The following is a 21,131-nucleotide window of genomic DNA, read 5'->3' on the forward strand; positions in this document are numbered from 1 at the left end:
GTGGCTAATAACTGGCCAATGGGGACATGCTAGGCCAAGGAGTTGAGGTCATTCAAGAACCGGCCTAGAGGACGTGCGGCTGCGAAAACTGGGCAGGACTTAGACTAACTCTCTTGAGGGCTGGGCTTCAAGCTCTCCGAGTCGGTCGGGCTGTTCGGGGCTCTGAGCCCCAGCCAGCCGGTGCAGTGTAAAGCAGCCCGAACGCGCTCCCGCGGCTCAACCCTTGCCTCCAGGCCGCCAAGCGGCCGGAAAGCGAGGCGGAAGAGGCGGGGCTTCGCGGCGACGTCATCGGGGCGCCGGAGCCCGGGCCCGCGTTGCGGATCGCAGCTGGCTGAGGCGATGGCGGCTTCCGAAGCGGCGTTGGCGCGGTTGGTGACGGGTCTGTACGACGTGCAGGCTTTCAAGTTTGGAGACTTCGTGTTGAAGAGCGGCCTCTCGTCCCCCGTGTACATCGATCTGCGGGGCATCGTGTCTCGACCGCGCCTTCTGAGTCAGGTGCCGGGGGGAAGGACGGGGCTGGGTGGCGGGAAAGGGGACCCGCGGCTGGAGAGTGGGGGTCGGAGCTGGGTTGCGGGTGAGGCAGAAGAGCCGCGCTGACAGCCCGACCCTACCTGCGGAGTACGTCTGAGCAGCTCGGAGGGCCCAGGGTACACCTCTAAGGGACCTTGGCAGCCTGTTCCTTGACACGTGCGTTGCAAGTCGGCAAACCCAGCTCGGGCGCCGCTTGCAGCAGAAGTACTCGGATGAGGTGTGTGCGTTTAGATTCGGGGCAGAAAGAAGAAAGGTGGGTGGGGGTAGCCGGCCAGCGCTTTGGCAGGGCTGCTGCTTGCCACGGGCAAGTGTTTTCGCCTTGTGCGGCCAGGAACAAGAATGAAGGTGGGCGTTCGGGGAGGCAGGTTTTTGGTCAGTATCAGGGAAAACCTGGCGCAGATGAGGGGATTCTGCACGCTGCTTCTCAGACTGAGGGTACATGTGAATCGCCTGGCAATCGTGGGTGAGTGGCAGGATCTGGTTGCGCGCCTCGAGGCGGGGTCTAACAGTTAATTAAGCTGCCGCCCGATGGGGTAGACCCCTAGGAGTAGAAAGCTCTGGATGTGCGAGCCAAGAGATGCCAGCCTCGTGTGAATACTGAGCCCCTATGGGTTTTTGAATTTAGCTAGACACAAGTGGCTAGCGTCTCAGTCCAGCCAGGGACAGAACATTCCCGTCTTCGCAGAAGGTGCTGTCTAGAGGACTTCCCAGGGCGCTTCATGACGTTTCTGTTTTATTCGTAGTACACACTTTTCACTTTGAAAGGGGGCTTTTCCAAGACTGCTTGTGCCCATGATTTCAAAACTGCACCAAAATTAACCACCTTTTCGCTGCCGTTTTCACAAACCTTTTCAAGTGTCCTTGAATTTAAGTTCCTTCCACCCACTTAAGGATTTGTGCTTGTCTGGCATCTACTCTGTGTAAAAAGAAGGAAGTACTGGGGGAGGTGGATTGAGCTGTTAACTTCTCACCATTCAGAATCGCTGTGTGTAGAAAAAAAATCAGATTGGTTTAGGAGGGCATCCATCTATAGATGAGTAAGTTATTTTTGGGACGGCGCCATGGCTCACTTGGTTAATCCTCCGCCTGCGGCACGCGCATTCCATATGGACACCAGGTTCTAGTCCCGGTTGCTCCTCTTCCAGTCCAGCTCTCTGCTGTGGCCCGGAAAGGCAGTGGAGGATGGCCCAAGTGCTTGGGCCCTGCACCCGCATGGGAGACCAGGAGGAAGCTCCTGGCTTCGGATCAGTGCAGCGCTGGCTATAGCAGTCATTTGGGGGGTGAACCAACGGAAGGAAGACCTTTCTCTGTCTCTCTCTCACTGTCTATCACTCTACCTGTCAAATGTTTTTAAAAAACGTATTTTTTAAAAGACTTATTTATTTGAAAGGCAGGGCCCTGGTTGCTGCCCAGCAGGTTAAACCACTGCCTGCGTTCAGTGTGGGCACCAGGTGGTGTCCCACCAGCTGCACTCCCTGCTGATGCCTCTAGGGAAAGCAGCAGAGGATGGCCCGAGTGCCTGTTCTCCTGCCACGCAAGCCAGAGGCCCAGATGGAGCTCCTGGCTTCTGGTTTTGGCCTGGCCCAGCCCCTACATTGTGTCCATTGCGGGTGTGAACTAGCGGATGGAAGGGCTGTCTCCCTCCCTCTCTGTAACCCTTTCACATAATTTTTTTTTTAATTTAAAAAAAAAAAAGAAGAAAAGAAAGGTAGAGTAACAGAGATCTCTTCCATCTGCTGATTCACCCCCAAAATGGCTGCAGTGGCTGGTGCTGGGCCAAGCTGGAGCTAGGAGCTTCTTCAGGGTCTCCCATGTTGGTGGCAGGAACTCAAGCACTTGGGCCATCCTCTGCTTCTTTCCCAGGCACATTAGCAGGGAGTTGGTTGTTTTGTTTTGTTTTGTTTTTAAAAATTTATTTATTTGAAAGAGTTACACAGAGAGAGAAGGGGAGGCAGAGACAGAGAGAGAGAGAGGTCTTCCATCTACTGGTTCACTCCCTAATTAGCCACAAATGGCCAGAGCTGCGCTGATCCAAAGCCAGGAGTCTCTTCCTGGTCTCCCATGCAGGTGCAGGGGCCCAAGGACTTGGACCATCTTGCACCGCTTTCCCAGGCCATAGCAGAGAGCTGGACTGGAAGTGGAGCATCCAGGAGTTGAACCAGCACCCACATGGAAGGCACTGCGAGCAGTGGCTTTACCCACTATGCCACAATGCCAGCCCCACTAGTTATTTTTTGAAGGTAGATTATGTTGTATGTGATTTTTGACGGTAAACTGGGGAGGAGTTCAAAACATGGAGAGATCTGATTATAACAAAACTTCTCTTCACCTCTACTTATTTATGCAAGTAGGATTTCTCAGTATTTACACCCCTGAAAAGCAATTTATGCTAAACTCTGAATCCCAAGTAAGAAGTCATGTTTGGCTACAGTATTATGTGTACATAAACTAACTGGAGGAGGGGCCTACACTGTGCTGTAGTGGGTAAAGACTGCATTGCTGGCATCCCATGTGGACGCCAGTTCAAGTCCCAGCTGCTCCATTTCTGATCCAGCTCCCTGCTGGGAAAACAGGGGAAGATGGCCCACATGTTTGGGCCCCTGCACCCACATGGAGACCAGAAGAGGCTCCTGGCTTTGAATCACCTCAGCTCCAGTATGTTGTGGTCATTTGGGGAGTGAACCAGTGGATGGAAGATATCTCTCTCTCTCTTCTCGTACCTCTGCCTTTCAAATAAATAAATAAACCTTTAAACAAATAAATTAAAAATCTTGCCCAGGCTATGTGATACAGCAGTGCCTCCGATGGCCTGGGATAGCTGTCCCCTGCCGTTCCACTGGCCGGCCGGTGGCTGCACGCTGGGGCCCGGGGCCGGTGCAGAGAACCCTTCTTCCTGGGGAACAGGGAATGGCCGGAAAGGGGGCCGCTCTGTCACCCATCACACAGCACACATTCATGGAGAACCAGTTGTAGCCGACCTGCTTCTGGGTCGGGGTTTCGTCCATAGCAGAGCGGCTCCTTCGCTGTGATCTATTGAAAGTCAGCCCTTGACACAAGGGTTTGAAAAAAATTAAAAAAAAAAAAAAAAAAAAAAGACTAACTGGAGGAGAAAGTACCATTGATCTCACTAAGTACATTTCTAAAATCTTTTTATATTCTATCAATTTGCAAATTTTTAAAAAAGATTTATTTGAGAGGCAGATTTATAGATAGAGAGGAGAGATAAAGATCTTCCGAGCACTGGTTGACTCCCCAAATGGCCACAATGGCTAGAGTTGGGCTGACCTGGAGCCAGGAGCTTCCTCCGAGTCCCCCACTTTGGGGCAGGGGTCCAAGGACTTGGGCTATCTTCCACTGCTTTCCCAGGCCATAGAAGAGAGCTGGATGGGAAGTGGAACAGCCAGGCCAGAAACCAGCACCCATATAGGATGCCAGCACTGCAGGTGGAGGCTTAGCCTACTATACCACATTGCTGGCCCCAAATTATGTCTTAACGTTAACGTTCATAATAATTGTGATGATAAGCTTAGAGACTAATAATCAAGGACATTTCTTTTAATTTACAATTTTAATTTTCACTTTACGCCCATTTCAGTTTACATTCATACTGAGAAAAGTGGTGAAGGGATTGATAAAGCTTTTCAAGCATAAATATGTATTACATGAGAAAAAGTGGACACAGTGGAGTGAAAATATGAATATAAAAAAATAAAAAATTTTCCAACTTTCAGTGAAATAGTAGGTAGCAAATCGCTTTAGCATTTGGATTCCATTGTATTCATTTAAAAGAGTGATAGAACAGTTCTAGGATATGTTAGTATTTTTAGAAATAGAAATTACATCCTTTGCAGCTTAGAAAATTCAAAGGTTTTAAAATATTTAGAAGTACAAGAATACAAACTTTTTAAAAAAGATTTATTTATTTATTTGAAAGTCAGTTACACAGAGAAGGAGAGGCAGAGAGAGAGATGGGTGGGGGTGTCTTCCATCCGCTGGTTCATTCTCCAACTGGCCACAACAGCCGGGGCTGGACTGATCTGAAGCCAGGGGTCAGGAGCCTCTTCTGGGTCTCCCACGTGGGTGCAGGGGCCCAAGGGCCCAAGGACTTGGGCCATCTTCTATTGCTTTCTTAGGCCATAGCAGATAACTGGATTGGAAGTGGAGCAGCTATGACTCGGAACTGGCACCCACGATGCCACAGCACCAGCCCCAAGAATACAAACTTCTAAGAGATTAGTTCACAAAGCAACTGATTGCTTTTGTTTTGTTTTGTTTTTAAAATAAGATGGTGTTGGGTAAAAATAAGCATTGCAGCATTAAAATGTGATGGTATATGTGGGAAGGAGATTACAAAATAGTGCTTCATACCGTAAGCTAGTTCTTTAAGATGGCGTTCACTAGCAGGTGATGTAGAATACCAAGGGGACCCAGCCTTGCAGCCTTCCCTAGCATGTTATGCTATGCTGCCCGCAGAGTCGGGTCGGCTCAGCCTCATGTCTTTATATTTGTATATTTGGCTTCAGGCAAATGGTCATTTAATGAAAAGGCTTTTTTTTTTTTTTTTTTTTTTTTTAGATTTATTTATTTGTTTGAAAGTCAGAGTGATAGAGAGGCAGAGGGAGAGAGAGAGAGAGAGAGAGGTCTTCCATCCAATGGTTCACTCCCCAAATGGCCACAATGTCTGAAACTGCACTGATCCGAAGCCAGGAGCTTCCTCTAGTTCCCCGACCTGGGTGCAGGGGCCCAAGCACTTGGGCCATCTTCCACTGCTTTCCCAGGCCATAGCAGAGAGCTGGATTGGAAGTGGAGCAGCCAGGACTCAAACTGGCACCCTTTGGGCTGCCGGCACTGCAGGTGGCGGCCTTACCTGCTACACCACAGCGCCAGCCCCTGAAAGGCGTTTCTCCCCCATCAGATTTGAGAGTAACCCCTACTATGTTAATACTGTCTTTAATGTTTTGTTGTTACATGATTGATGCACCATTTAAAATAGTGATAATAGTTTGTGTTCATTTTCTTACAGGTTGCAGACATTTTATTCCAAACTGCCCAAAATGCAGGAATCAGTTTTGACACTGTGTGTGGAGTACCTTATACAGCTTTGCCGCTGGCTACAGTTATCTGCTCAACCAATCAAATTCCAATGCTTATTAGAAGGAAGGAAACAAAGGATTATGGTAAAAGTCAAAGCATAAGCACTAGGTTAATATGTAACCTGATACTGTTAGAGTTTCTTCTTCCAGGCACTGATGTTTTACCAGGGTTGCCTGGAATATACTTTGTGTCTTTAAAGATTTTATCAAAATTTATTAACTGTCACTACAGATTCCCTCCCCCCCCCCCCATCTCTCTTTCCTGCATAGTCGGGGGCTGACATGCTTTGTATTGAGGAGAGAGTGATAAAAGGTGCTTCATGTATCTGTGAAACCCTAAACTTGTGTGCAGGTCCTTTCCTCTGAGCCCAGTGTTCTGGGAACACTTCCTTTGCCAGTGTGTTTGTATTTAAACTCCATGAAGAGTACTGCATGAATAAAACCACTCCTATAGAGCAATGTAACATTTCACGGAGAGCTTTTTGGTGTGCTTGATTCACAGCCTGAAAATCAGTATTGTAACTAAATTCCTATTTAATGATAAGGAGTTACTGAGCTTTTTGTTTTTTATGTTGGTATGGTAATGTTTTGTTTTTTAGAGTCCCTGCCTATTGCAGATACATTCTAAAAATTTTTTAAAAGAGATTTATTTGTTAATGTGAAAGGCAGATGACACACAGAGAGATCTTCCATCTTGGTTCACTCCCCAGACATCCACATGTTTGGGCTGGGGCTCAGGCTGGTTCAGGCCAAAGCCCATAGCCTGGCCCTCCAGGTCTCCTACCTGGGTGGTGGGGTCCCAAGTACTTGGGCATCATCTGTTGTTTTCCCAGGTCCATTAGCAGGGAGCTGGATTGGAAGCAAAGCAGCTGATACTTGAACCTGTGCTCCATGCCGCTGTCACAAGTGCTGGCTTAATTTGCTATACCACAATACCAGCCCCTAGACATTTTTTCAAAAGGTTTATTCGAAAGGCAGAGTAATAGAGAGTGAGAGACATAGAGACCTTATCTATTAGTTCACTCCCCCAAACAGCCACAACAGCCAGGCTGAAGCCAGGAGCCAAAAACACCATCCAAGGCTCCCATTGGTGGCAAGGGCCCAAGTAACTGGGCCATCATTGGCTGCTTTCCCAGGTGCATTAGCAGGGAGCTGGATCAGAAACAGAGCAGCCAAGAACTGGCACTCTTAACCTGCTGTGCCACAATGCTAGCCCCTCTAAATATTTTTATGGTGAAATCATATGCTATCTGGGATTTGCTCCTAAAAATTATGGAGGGAGAGAGGATACAAAAGAAATCAGATTGAGTTGTTAGGTGGTGTTTGAAATTATTATAAGAAGTTTTTTATTACTACTTAAAGCCACAGTGTTCCATTTTTTTGAGCTAAAAAAAATCTTCATGAATCTGCTCGAAAGGATGCTATTATTTCTATTTCTTATGATTTAGAAAATGTTTCTAGGATGAAGTCATTCATTTTTAAATACACCTGTAAGTGCTTAGAGCTGGTGGTCTAGTCTGTGTTGATTCAGTTGGATTTTCCAGTTCTTCATGGAGAGAAAAGGAATATGAAAGGTCAAAGACAATACTTATGGTAAAACTCAAGAAGTGGGCGAAATGTCCACTAATTTTATTATTTATTTTTATTTATTTATTTCTTTTTCAAAATGAAAATGAGCCTGAAGTCTGCAGCTGTAGTCTGCGTTCGTAGATTACCTCGGAAAAGCCTCTAATGCAGCTTGGGTTAGGGAGGTGAACTGAGTCACACTGATTATGTAACTCAGGAGACTGTGGTAATAGATCTAAATGATTGTTGAATATTTTCCCTCCTGAATTTATAGCTTCACAAAGCCAATTTGATCTTGAGTGATGAACGTTTGATAGAAAAAAGGAAAGATTTCATTGATGATATTAAGGTATTCTGTATCTTTTTTTTCTTCAATTTACTTATTTGAAAGGCAAAGTTACAGAGAGGCGGCGGGGGGAGGGGTTGGTCTTCCATCCGCTAGTTCACTCTCCAAATGGCCACAATGGCAGGAGCTGGGCTGATCCAAAGCCAGGAGCCAGGAACTTCCTCTAGGTCTCCCATGCAGGTACAAGGGCCCAAGGACTTGGGCCATCATCTGCTCTTTTTCCCAGGCCATAGCAGAGAGCTGGATCTGACGTAGAGCAGCTGGGACTCGAACCGGCACCCAAATAGGGTGCCAGCACTGCAGGTGGCAGCTTTAACCACTATGCCACAGCACTGGTCCTATTCTGTATCTTAACTTTCCTGACCTTGCTTTAAGAAATTCAGTTTTTGTTTTATTTGAGAGTTGGAGAGAGAACGAGCAAGCTTCCCTCTACTGGTTCACTCCCCAGATGGACACAATGGTCGGCTGGGCCAGGCCAAAGCCAGGAGCTTTCTCGGATTTTCCTTGTGGGTACAGGAGCCCAGGTACTTGGGCCATCTGCTGCTGCTCTTCCCAGGCACATTAGCAGGGAGATGGATCAGAAGTGGAGGAGCCAGGACACTAGCCTTTGCCCATATCAGATGTCGGTGTCCCGGGTGGTGGCCCCAAGAAATTCCATTTTTGAAAATGTGACGAGGGACTGATGCTGTGCTGTGGCAGGTAAAGCCACCACCTGCAGGGCCAGCATCCCATATGGGCACCAGTTCAAGTCCTGGCTGCTCACTTCTGATCCAGCTCCCTGCTAATGGCCTGGGAAAGCAGCAGAGGAAGGTCCAAGTCCTTTGGCCTCTGCACCCACGTAGGAGACCTGGAAGTTCATGGCTCCTGGCTCTGGATCAGCCCAGCTCGTGCGGTTGCAGCCATCTGGGGAGTGAAGCAGCAGATGGAAGAAGTCTCTCTCTGTCTCTGCCTCTCTCTTTCTATAACTCTCTTTCAAATAAATAAATAAATCTTCAAAAAATGTGATTGTGAAACATTAAGTGCTGTTTGTTTACACTGTAAGATAATTTACTAGTGTTACTATAAATATGCTGTATGTGTAACTGACAGGGAACATGGAGACAGTGAACAGAGTGGTCCTCATTGCACACTGCAGACTGATCAGAAGTAAGGAAAAGGAGCTCCCGAGTGCTTTACAGACAGACTTAGATCATCAGCTCTGCATGAGTACTGCCACATTTATACTGCAGGATACATCTTGAGTTGACAAAAGTGTGTGTGTATTTTTAAGTTGAACTCAACAGAATTTTTTCTTTTAGGCACTAAGCGCCTTGTGGAAGGAGCAATTAATCCGGGAGAAACGTGTTTGATCATTGAAGATGTCGTCACCAGTGGATCTAGCGTTTTGGAGACCGTGGAGGTTCTTCAGAGGGAGGGCTTGAAGGTCACTGACGCCATCGTGCTGTTGGACAGAGAGCAAGGTGGCAAGGACAAGTTGCAGGCACATGGCATCCGTCTCCACTCTGTGTGCACGTTGTCCACAATGCTGGAGATTCTTGAGCAGCAGAAAAAAATTGATGCGGAGATGGTTGGGAGAGTGAAGAGATTTATCCAGGAGAATGTTTTCCTGACAGCTAACCATAATGGTTCTCCCCCTCCTGTGAAGCAAGCACCCAAAGAACTCAGCTTTGGTGCACGTGCTGAGCTTCCCAGGGCCCACCCAGTGGCAGCGAAGCTTTTCAGGCTTATGCAGAAGAAGGAGACCAACCTGTGTCTCTCTGCTGATGTTTCCGAGGCTAGAGAACTGTTGCAGCTGGCAGATGCCTTAGGACCCAGCATTTGCATGCTCAAAACTCACGTGGATATTCTGAATGATTTTACTCTGGATGTCATGAAGGAGTTGACAGCTCTGGCAAAACACCATGAATTCTTAATATTTGAAGACCGGAAATTTGCGGATATAGGAAACACCGTAAAAAAGCAGTATGAAGGTAAGTGTATATGAGGAGTGTGCAAGAATCAGAAACCCAGCTTAAAGCGGCTGAAGATGAACAGGAAATATCTTGCCTCCTATACCTGGAAGTCCAGCACTAAAGCGGTTGTCCAGCGTGTTTGGATCCAGGAGCTCAAGTGATGTCTTCTGGACTTGTTTTCTCTCCATCTGTCAACTCTGCTTTCTACTCTGTTGACTGCTTTCTCAGGTAGGCACAATCCACATGCCCGCCCCAAACCACTGGCTGTGGCTAGGGTGGAGAAGACCTTTGTTAACTGCCCTGGGTAGTAAACCTGCAAGTGTGAAGTGGTTACTCCATTTCAACTTGGTTGATTGCAAATCCAGCAGGAATAGTTACTTTAAGGAAAAGGGAGGTGCTGAAACCAGAAGGAGAGGTACACGGATTCTGGGCAGGCAGAAGTGACAGACAGTGCCCTTGCAGAACATACTGAGTTTTGAATGAAAATTACAGGTACAGGAAATGAGAGGGCAGAACAAAATGTGAAGATTTTCAGCCAAAAAAGATCTGTTGCTATACATTTTTTTAATGTCAAATAGGAACTCAAAGTTGAGTGTGCTCAGTTCTATCATTCTGTGCAAGTTTCTTTGTACAAAGATGTGATCTATATATAATACTTTTTTACTTGATATTATAACAAGTATTTTGTCATATTATTTAACTTATCTTTGAGGTGCTTAATTTTTCTTAAACTAATGCATGCATATTGCTAAGCTATTTCTTTTGGAATAGTCTCTGACTTTCTTGGCCTAAGGTGTGCTACCATCACCACATTGCTTAGCTTATAGGTTGACTTATTGATTGGTGTATAAAACCTTTCTTCATTCAAGTTGGCATGCAGTTTTTTCAGAAATCAGTTAAGGTTTTACTGTCAGCTCTTTTTTTTTTTTTTTAAAGAAGATTTATTTATTTGAAAGTCAGAGTTACACAGAGGGAGAAGGAGAGGCAGAGAGAGAGGTCTTCCATCCGCTGGTTCACTCCCTAATTGGCTGCAATGGCCAGAGCTGGGCCGATCCGATCTGAAGCCAGGAGCCAGGAGCTTCCTCTGGGTCTCCCACGTGGGTGCAGGGGCCCAAAGATTTTGGCCATCTTCTACTGCTTTCCTAGGCCACAACAGAGCTGGATGGGAAGTGGAGCAGCTGGGACTCGAACTGGCACCCATATGGGATGCCAGCACTGCAAGTGGTGGCTTTACCCACTATGCCACAGCGCCGGCTCCTACCATCAGCTTTTTTTTTTTTTTTTTTTTTTTTTTGACAGGCAGAGTGGACAGTGAGAGAGAGAGAGAGACAGAGAAAGGTCTTCCTTTTGCTGTTGGTTCACCCTCCAATGGCTGGCACACTAGGGCCGGCGCACCGCACTGATCTGAAGGCAGGAGCCAAGTGCTTCTCCTGGTCTCCCATGGGGTGCAGGGCCCAAGTACTTGGGCCATCCTCCACTGCACTCCCTGGCCACAGCAGAGAGCTGGCCTGGAAGAGGGGCAACCGGGACAGAATCTGGCGCCCCGGCCGGGACTAGAACCCGGTGTCCTGGTGCCGCAAGGCGGAGGATTAGCCTAGTGAGCCACGGCGCCGGCCTACCATCAGCTTTTAAAATGAACAGTTGCCTACTGAAATCTGAATAAGGAAATCTAGGAACACATGGAAATGTTGAGAGAATAAAGTTGCTGATGGGTCAATCACTGCAGAGTGGCAACTTGTCACCTTCAGGATGAGTTGCAGAGCGCTGATGTCCTTGCCCCCAGTACATGCCTGTCTTCCCTGGACTCTGTTTCTGATTGCATGAGTTTATTGGTGATTGTAAGCTCTGCCTTCCAGGGAAAACAGTCTTAGTGTTCCTGGAGAACTTGCGAGTTTTCCCCACTGTGAGTTTTCACCAGCTTCCAGCTGGACAGAGGCAGTCTTCACATCCGTGATGTCCCTAGAATTATTGAAGTGTGCTGCTCTTTCAGTAACATGTTATTGAGAGATTGTCCCCTGCCATAGTTGCGTGGGCAAAAAGAGTAGAGGTTTTTGTTTGAAACTTGGAAAATATCTTCTTTTCCACTTCCTCCTAGGTGGTGTTTTTAAAATAGCTTCCTGGGCAGACCTCGTCAATGCCCACGTGGTGCCTGGCTCAGGAGTTGTGAAGGGCCTGCAAGAAGTGGGGCTGCCTCTGCACCGGGGGTGCCTGCTCATTGCGGAAATGAGTTCCGCGGGCTCCCTGGCCACTGGGAACTACACTAAAGCAGCGGTAAGTGACCCGAGGGCTGCGGAGAGGGAAGGCAGGGCTGTCAAGCTGCATGTTCTCGGGTGAGACAGTACCTTCCTCTGGGATCTGTGGAGCCTCTGCCAAAGAGTCCGCTGTCGGTAGGGTAACAGTGTGTTAATCCTGCTTGTGTAGAGTGCCTCGATTGTTAGTACTTTTTTTTTTTTTTAAAGATTGATATATTTTGAAAGAGAGAGGGAGAGAGAGAGCTTCCATCTTCTGGTTTACTCCCCTAAATGGTTGCAATGGTCAGGGCTGGACCAGGCCAAAGCCAGGGACCTGGAACTCAATCCAGGTCTCCCTTAGGGTGGCAAGGGCCCAAGAACTCGTGCCATCTTCTGCTTTCCCAGGCACATTAGCAGGGAGCTGATGGGAAGTGGAGCAGCTGGGACTCAAACCAGTGTTCATATGGGATGCCAGTGTCACAGGCGGTAGCTTAACCCACTGCACCATGATGCCAGCCCTGATAGTTAAAATATATGTATTTATATATAAAATGCTATTGAGATTTTTATTTGAGAGAGAGAAAGGTCTTCCATCTGCGCATTCACTTCTCAAATAGCCACAATGGCTGGAGCTGGGCCAGTCCAGACCCAGGAGCTTCCTTCAGGTCTCCCACGTGGGGCAGGGGTGCACCTTCTACTGCTTTCCCAGGCCATAGAGGAGGAGCCGCCGGGACTAGAACTGGTTCCCACATGGGATGCCAGTGTTACAGGTGGAGGCTTAGCCCACTGTGCCACAGCACTGGCCCTACATTTTATGCCTTGCAGGAGGAACTTAAGAGATTTGAATTATGTTTGAGAAACATTAAAACACAATAAGTAGGCCGGCGCTGTGGCTCACTAGGCTAATCCTCTGCCTGCAGCGTCGGCACTCTGGGTTCTAGTCCCAGTTGCTCCTCTTCCAGTCCAGCTCTCTGCTGTGGCCCGGGAAGGCAGTGGAGGATGGCCCAAGTGCTTGGGCTCCTGCACCCACATGGGAGACCAGGAGGAAGCACCTGGCTCCTGGCTTCAGATCGGCCCAGTGCACCGGCCGTGGCGTTCATTTGGGGAGTGAACCAACAGAAGGAAGACCTTTCTCTCTGTCTTTCTCTCGCTCACTGTCTAATTCTGCCTGTCAAAAAATAAATAAATAAATAAGTAAACATCCACCTATACTTATCTGGCCTTTAAGAGAGTTCTTTTTCATTTCACTGTGAATTGAAAGTAAAGAGATTCCTAGACACACAGTTTCTTCTCAGGTTCTCATGAAAGGAGCCCTCGTGGAATGACTTCCTCCTTTTGTCTTTGATGTTGGTGGGTGTTATGTGAGAAAAGCTATCTGCTGGGTCACTCCTCAAATGGCTGCAATGGCCAGATCTGGGCCAGGCTGTAGCCAGGTGCCTGGAACTTCATCCAGATTCCCCCATGGGTGCAGGGGCCCAGCACTTGGGCCATCTTCCCCAGCTTTTCCAGGCACATTAGCAAGGAGCTGGATCAGAAGTGCAGCAGCTGGGACTTGAACCAGCACCCAAATGGGATGCTAGCATTGCAGGTGGCAGTTTAACCTGTTAAGCCACAATGCTGGTCCTACAGATATTTTAAAGAAAAGTTTTAAAGTGCCATGGGAATTTTTATTTCCTGTTTTTTCAAAGACTATAATATAGTTGCTAAGAACCACATGGCCCTAGGGTCAGGATTTGACCTCTGATTTCCAAGAATGTGGGTCTGGCTTGTTGGTGGTAGAACTTGTAACCATGTAGGCCTCAGGGAAGAGCCAAGTCAGAAAGGCAGGCCTGCTAAAGAAACCTCTTTAAATGAGAGGTAACAGAAAAAGCAGGGAGACCAGTGAATAGTAAACGCTGGAGAAGAGGGAACCCAGCGAAGGGGAGAGATTTCTTTAGCTCTCAGGAACGTAGCTGAGTGCATGATGGCTGTACTTCTGTACAGCCTCCCGTACCCAGGCAGGCAGCAGTCCTGGTGGTATCACACCAACGTAACGTCCTTTCTGGAGTGGATTTTTGGATGTAAACACTGAAGGTTTGATGTTTCCCAGTAGGTTTATCTCAGAGTCTTATTGAAGCAATATGTTTGACCATCTTGGTTCATATGTAGGATGACTTGTTATAGATATTAGTTTATACTTATATGTTTAATATGAAATGAAAAAGTTGTCAGTAATACAGCAAAGTTTGTAATAACTAGCTTAGAAATTTTTTTTTACTTTTGTACAGCTATTCTGTGTGATGAACTGTTTTCTTGCAATATGTCCTGTTACATTTAGGTTAGAATGGCTGAGGAACACTCTGAATTTGTGATTGGTTTTATTTCTGGCTCCCGTGTAAGCATGAAACCAGAATTTCTTCACTTAACTCCAGGAGTTCAGTTAGAAGCGGGTGGTAAGTGCATTCATTGATAAGAGAAGCCTTCTTAATGTTTGCAGAATAATTGCAGCCTGATTTTAGGATAAAAATTTAGAAAAGCACTTTGATTGAAAACTAATACCTTACTGTTCTGAATGAATATGCTACCAAAAGAAGGTAATTCGGTGCTCAAGGCAGTTTGGATAAACCCACGGCTAACCAGAATGACTGTCCACTTGAGCTCTGGGACACTTCCAGTGCTCAGAAAGAAACACAGGTGTAATGACTAAGTAGCACGCGTTTTCTGATCGTCCATTCACTAAAGGAGCAAACCAGGTTAGAAAAACACGTATTTAAATGTCCTGTAAGACTGAGGTAAGGTGTGTGAGTTTTCAGTGAGGAAGTGGTAATCTGGGGACATTCTTTCTTGAACTGGTAGTTGTGCAAGAAAGGTTGCCCATGATGGTTACTGGAATGTACTCTGGGTTAGACTTCAGGAGATGGAGCTGAGAGCTGAATGTTAAGGTTCTCAGGTTGTGATTCTGTTTGTCAGCTCTGGTTTTGTCTGCCATGGCAGAGTTCCAAAGATACCTTTAAAAATAGAGAAAAATAGATTTTGTGTTAGTCATTCTAACCTACTTCTCTCCAGAGATAACCGCTAACTGGTGTGGTGTAATGGTGTAATGTGAATGTTTCCAGACCAGTGCAGGGTTTGCAGAATGTGGTGTGAAGATGCAATCTGCATATCTAGAATTACCTCACTTTTTAACAACTAATTGTATGACCACTCCCTGTGATTGTGTATAAATAGGCTTCATTTTTATGTTTTTGTCACAGTATTTCTTCTATACCAGAAGCTTTTTGAGGGTAATGGCATATGTCCCCCAGCAATAGAAAGAATGGACAGTATGTCCTACAGAGACAAAGAGTTAAACACCAAGAATTAATGATTGAGGGTATAAGCTTGATGAACCTTAGTTTCCCTTTAATTTTTTATCTGTTTGAAAGATCTTCCATCTGCAGATTCACTTCCCCAAACGGCTGTAACAGCCAGGTCCAAACCAAAGCTTCTTCCAGGTCGCCCATTTGGGTGTAGGAGCCCAGGCAAGTGAGTCATCTTTCCCAGGCGCATTAGCAGGGAGCTGGGTTGGAAGTGGAACAGCTGGGACGCAAACCAGTGCTCACAGGTGATGTCTTAACCTTTTGCCAGCCCTTTAGTTTCCCTTTTAAACCTTGAAGGAAATGTATATAGCCCACATAACTATTCAAATAAATAAATTAATGGATGTCCCTCTAGAAGCAAAGAATGTTATAGGTTCCTGTGTTCAGATTTCACATACACAAGTCATTCTTCTGAGGCCTATCTAAGCCTTCAGAATAATTGCCTTAGTATTGAACACTTCTGGCATTTTTCAAAACTCTACATTTTTGCCAAATGTTTTATGGATCAAAGGAGCAAATGTTTAGATATTAGTTTATACTTATATGTTTAATATGAAATGGAGAATGAACCAATGGATGGAGGACTTCTCTCTCTGCCTTTGCCTCCCTGTAACTCTGCCTTTTAAATAAATGAATCTCTTTTTAAAAAAAGTACCTAACCTTAATACTTGGCTTCAGCTTCAGCTTCCTGTGTGTGCAGTTGGGGGAGACAGCAGTGATGACTCAACTGCTGGGTAGTAGGAAACCTGGATTACATTCTTGGCTCCTGGCTTCAGCCTGGCCCAGCAGCTCTAGGCATTCAGGGCATGAATCAGCCTGACCTATCAGTTAATCGAAAATTTTGAAGAGATCCAGGGATATACTACCTACAAGAAATTAATTTCACTTAGTAAGGGCACAGACTGAAAGCAACAGGATGGAAAAAGATATTCTATGCAAGTAGAAACCAAGAATGAACAGGAGTAGTTGTTTAAGTTAGAATAGATTTTAGGGCAAAAACTTAACAGACAAAATCACTGTACAGTGATGAAGAGATCAACAAGATACAAGTGTCAATATATATATATATATATATACTTCTAATGATAGAGCACCCAGTTTTATAAAACAAACATTACTAGACCTAAAGGGAGACAGGCCATAAGCAATAAGAGACTTCAACATCTCACATTCATCAGTGGACAGATCAGCCAGGAGCTTAAAAAAAATGGACCTGACAGACATTAATGGAACATTTCATCCAAAAGCTGCAGAATCCATGTTCTTCATTAGCACAGAGAGCATCCTCTAGGACAGGTCATATATTGGGCCACAGATAAAACAGATTTTAAAAAATTAAAATCATCTTTCTCACCAAAATGGGATATAGGTATCAATCAACAAAAGAAGCTGGGAATCACACAGATACACGGAGTCTGTACAGTGAGTCACTGAAGCCATCAAGCGGGAGCATTTTAAAATCCCTTGAAGCAAATGAAAATAAAGACAACACACCCAAAACCTTAACAACCTAGTGATAATGTCTTAAGGATCTAGAAAATAATAGCCCAACCAGTTAAACTCATTTCTGTTCTGATCTTTAGTTTTAAAAAAAAGACCTGTGAAACAGTTGGCATTTGAAAAAGGGGGGAAAAAAACTTTAATCAGACTAACCAAGGAAAAAGAAAACTCAAATCAGAAAAAGGAAACATTACAACTGATAATGCAGAAATCCAAAGATCATTAGAGACTATTAATTGAAAAACATAAAGGAAATGGATAAATTTCTGGACATATAACTTACCAAAATTGAGCCTCATGGCTCAGAAAAACTGGACAGACCAATAATAATGAGATTGAATCAATAATTTAAAGAGGCAGCAAAGAAAAGCCTAGGATTAATTGGTTTCATTTGCTGAATTCTTAACTTGGGAGAACGGATACCAGTTCTCAGACTACTCTACAAATTGTAAAGAGGGAACCCTCTGAATCATTGCCTTGGTTCCTAAACCAGAAAAGGGCATACAGTGAACTAGAGGTCAGTATCCGTGATGAACATGGATGCAGATTCTCGACAAAGTACTCCCCGAACAAATGCAGCAACAGAGTGAAAAGATCATCCTCCTTGAAAAAGTGGAATTTATCCCAGGTATAGTTCAAAATATGCAAATCATAAATACATAAACAAAATGAAGGCTAAATATCATATGATCTTCTCAATAGAGGCAGAAAAAGTACTGATAAAATTCAACTTCTAATCATGACAAAAAGTGAACAAATTAGGTAAGTATAATAATAAAGGCTATGTATAACAGACTCAACAGCCAGCATATTGAATGAAGAAAAACTGAAATAATTTCCTCATAAGATCTGGAACTAGACAAGGATTTCACTCTTACCACTGTTATTCAATATAGTACTAGAAGTTACAGCCAGTGCATTTAGGCAAGAGGAAGAAATAAAAGACATACACATAGGAAAGAAATCAAATTATCCCAGTTTGCAGGTAATACCATTCTATATGTGAAGAAACCTGAACAATCTACCAAGAGATATTAAAACTAATAAATTCAATAAAGTTGCAGGATACATAATCAACACAAAAATCACTAGCATTCTTATATACCAACAGTGAACTTGCTAGAAAGAGCAGTCACATTCAAATGGCTGTGTGGGGAAAAAAAAAAAAAAAGATCGTGGAATAAATTTAACCAAGGATGAGAAAGACCTCTACAATGAAAATTATAAAACACTGATGAGAGAAATTGAAGGACGAAAAAATGGACAAACCTCCCATTCTTCATGGAATGGGCGAATTAATATTAAAATGTTCACACTACCCAAACTGAGTTTGAGATTCAGTGAAATCCTCATAAAGTACAAATGACATTCTTGATGTAACTAGGAAAAAATCCTAACATTCGTACTGTTCTGCAGCCCAGTGGGGTGACTGTAGTTCACAGTCATGTGTTAAAGGACTGAGAGAGGAACTGGTAGGCTGCGAATACAAAGAAAATTCCTGCTGCCCAATTTGATCAGTTTAGGCCATGTACATGGTTGTAATATTGTGCAGCATTCTATAAACATACAAGTATTACATGCTAAAATGTTTTGAAAGTAGACTTAATTTCATTTTACATGATTTTTTTTTTGAGAACTCTATGTAATAGTGGTCAAGTTAAATGCTTTAGGATGATATATTACTAAGACTTTAATCATGAGGCTAGTCCTTGTTTATTTGGATGGTGTGAACCTTTCTTGGTGTCACAGGAGATCTACTTTTGGTTGTTCAACTCTGAATGCCTAAAATTAAACATCGAGAAGGAGTCGATTGGCATCTTCCCCTGATGCACAGGTCGGGTCTGTAGTGAATTTCTCCAGCTCCTGCTTTGACCCACATGCAGTACAGAATGGGAATGGAAAGCAAGGGCATATTTTTATTTAAAGTGGTTGCTTTCAGAAAACATGTGACAGGGTTTTTGATTTTCATGTTAACAGTATCTTTCATGTTTTTACAGGGGACAGTCTTGGCCAACAGTACAACAGCCCACAAGAAGTTATTGGCAAGCGAGGTTCTGATATCATCATTGTAGGCCGGGGCATAGTAGCAGCAGCTGACTATCTGGAAGCAGCTGAGATGTACAGAAAAGCCGCTTGGGAAGCTTACTTGAGTAGACTCGAGGCGTGAGCCCCGTGGATAAGGACATGTGAAGGCGTTGAGGATGCCTGGTCTCCTGAAAGCTACTGGCTTGGAGTCACCTGCAGCCCTTAATCCTGCTTCAGTTCTTCCACAGGGCCCGTGGGCACTGATTGCTGAGTTCTTATGGTCTTCAAGAAAGAATGACTTGTAATGGTGTGCGTTGTGACTGTAATAAATTCATTTTCAAGCCTGCTTTGTGGAGACTGACGTTCGTTAGGCTCCTACACACCTGCGCATCCCTCCCGTCTGTTCTAGTTACAGTGACAGGAACAGTTTAGGACATCAAGAGATTACAACCAGTGCACACAGCACTTCTTGTATCCTTTATTCTGTCTAAGGTGTTGCCCAAATACTCTCTACAGATTAGCCTTCGTCCTGCTTAGTAGTGACCATCTAGGTATCCACGTGGTGCTAGCTCCCAGAACTAGGTGGGGAAGAGGAAGATGACCCTAGCTGAGCCCCAAAGCTAATAGCTGGCTGTCATTTCAACAAAAGAACGGGGAATCCTGGCTTGTTTCTGCCTCTAGGCAATAGCTGTGTCCACAGTTATAGTGCCTGCCTTTTTGGATTAGAAGTAGACAAGCCGTTCACTTATTTAGAAAAGACAGCGGTATTGGGAGGTCTCAGATTCCACTGGGGATTTGTTTGAAGGTCACACTGTTCACTAACAAGTCAGCCTTCACTAATGTTAAATGGGAAAATTCCTTAGGGCAGTTATGTCACAAAGTTTACTTGAGGAAAGAAAAGCAAATCATGATTCACACAAATCAAGCAGGTTCTGAGAATACCAATCAGTGATGTGGCCTGACAGCATTTATGGAAAAACAGAGCGAGGTCTAGAAGGCAACTTGATTGGCCGCAGCTCAGCCAGTCGGGTACAGCTTAACTCTTAACTGGCCACAGAGCCCCCTGCATCCACCTAAAGCCTCAGTTTGGGGTCAGGAAGGTGCTTAGTCCAAATCCATGGTTGCCCTTGAGTGTTTAGCAACCTTCCCCTTTGGGTCAGGCCCTCCCCCTGGGAGACTGACCAAACTAGACATCACCACCACTCAGTCACCAGCATTCTGGGGTTCCAGTCTTGATACATCATCCATAGGTTACAGTATCCATTTAAGTTCTTAACCCCAGCTGAAGAGAAGCCATTTTAAATTTGGATGGCTGCATATAGACTCCTAAGATGGCATACCACCGAGGCTACTATAATAACAGAATAAATAGTACCAAGAGTTTGGAGCATGCTCCTCAGCCAGGATCCCCACAAAACAAACCCACCAAAAGTCACATGGTTGAAGAATGAGCTAAATGAGGGGTCTGTCATTAACCAGGTTCATCAACCAACTAGCTTGCTGATTTTCTTGTAGCCAAGTCTCTGATACCTATATGCATCAAAAAAGAAATATAACCAACTGCATAGACTCCTTCCTGCTCAGCTGGTAGGCTAGCACCCATAACCAGGTTAGGACAATGTGTGTCTGGAAGGGTGTAGCAGTTACAGCATCATCTCGTTACGCTAGCAAGGATGGCCTGCCTAACAGTGTCGAGGGAAAACCTGTCCTCCTCTTAAGATGTCACTCTGCCGGCCCTTCCCCGCCCTCCAGCACTGGCACGGACGCCCCCATGGTCACATCGCTCTGGGCGCCTAGGGTCACCCTTGAAGGCAGGAGAGCAAAGGGGCGCCCGCTCCGCTCCGCATACCAAGGCGGGAAGCCTGGACCTGGGCTCTGTTGCCCCGCCCTCCCCTCTGGTGCTCACTGCGGGCAGCGACCCCTGGTTTCCCACTGCATCCACTGTTCACACCCCACACCCCACACCCCCTACCCTGCCGCAGCCCACCCCACCCCACCCTTCTCTCTGCTGAGTGCCTGCAGTTCCAGCTCAGGTTTTTGCTCCTATTCCCCCAGAAGTTTTCATTTCAAGGGCTTCTGTTCTTTTTTTTAATTTTTATTTATTTTTTTTTATTTTTGACAGAGTGGACAGTGAGAGAGAGAGACAGAGAGAAAGGTCTTCCTTTTGCCATCGGTTCACCCTCCAATGGCTGCCGCGGCCGGCGCGCTGCAGCCAGCGAATCGCGCTGATCCGAAGCCAGGAGCCAGGTGCTTTTCCTGGTCTCCAATGCGGGTGCAGGGCCCAAGCACTTGGGCCATCCTCCACTGCACTCCTGGGCCACAGCAGAGAGCTGGCCTGGAAGAGGGGCAACCGGGACAGAACCCGGCGCCCCGACCGGGACTAGAACCCGGTATGCCGGTGCTGCAAGGCGGAGGATTAGCCTAGTGAGCCGCAGCGCAGGCCAAGAGCTTCTGTTCCTAACTTTGTTTGTTTGTTTGTTTAATTAAAAAAGGTTTTGTTTGAAAGGTAGAGAGGTCTTCCATCTGCTGGTTCACTCCACAAAATGCCC

The 21,131-nt window shown here is 45.6% G+C and overlaps 1 protein-coding gene across 1 annotated transcript; it reads left to right on the forward strand.

Moving 5' to 3' along the window:
* The first annotated feature begins 268 nt into the window (after nucleotides 1–268).
* On the forward strand, nucleotides 269–18,928 carry UMPS (uridine monophosphate synthetase). Its single transcript, XM_008266762.4, has 6 exons — nucleotides 269–495; nucleotides 5,555–5,708; nucleotides 8,835–9,506; nucleotides 11,584–11,759; nucleotides 14,037–14,151; nucleotides 18,555–18,928. Exons 1-6 carry the CDS (start codon nucleotides 340–342, stop codon nucleotides 18,722–18,724), a joined length of 1,443 nt encoding a protein of 480 aa, XP_008264984.2. The 5' UTR covers nucleotides 269–339; the 3' UTR covers nucleotides 18,725–18,928.
* Nucleotides 18,929–21,131: the final 2,203 nt, after the last annotated feature.

The sequence above is a fragment of the Oryctolagus cuniculus genome, chromosome 4, assembly GCF_964237555.1.
Source record: "Oryctolagus cuniculus chromosome 4, mOryCun1.1, whole genome shotgun sequence".
NCBI lineage: Eukaryota > Metazoa > Chordata > Mammalia > Lagomorpha > Leporidae > Oryctolagus > Oryctolagus cuniculus.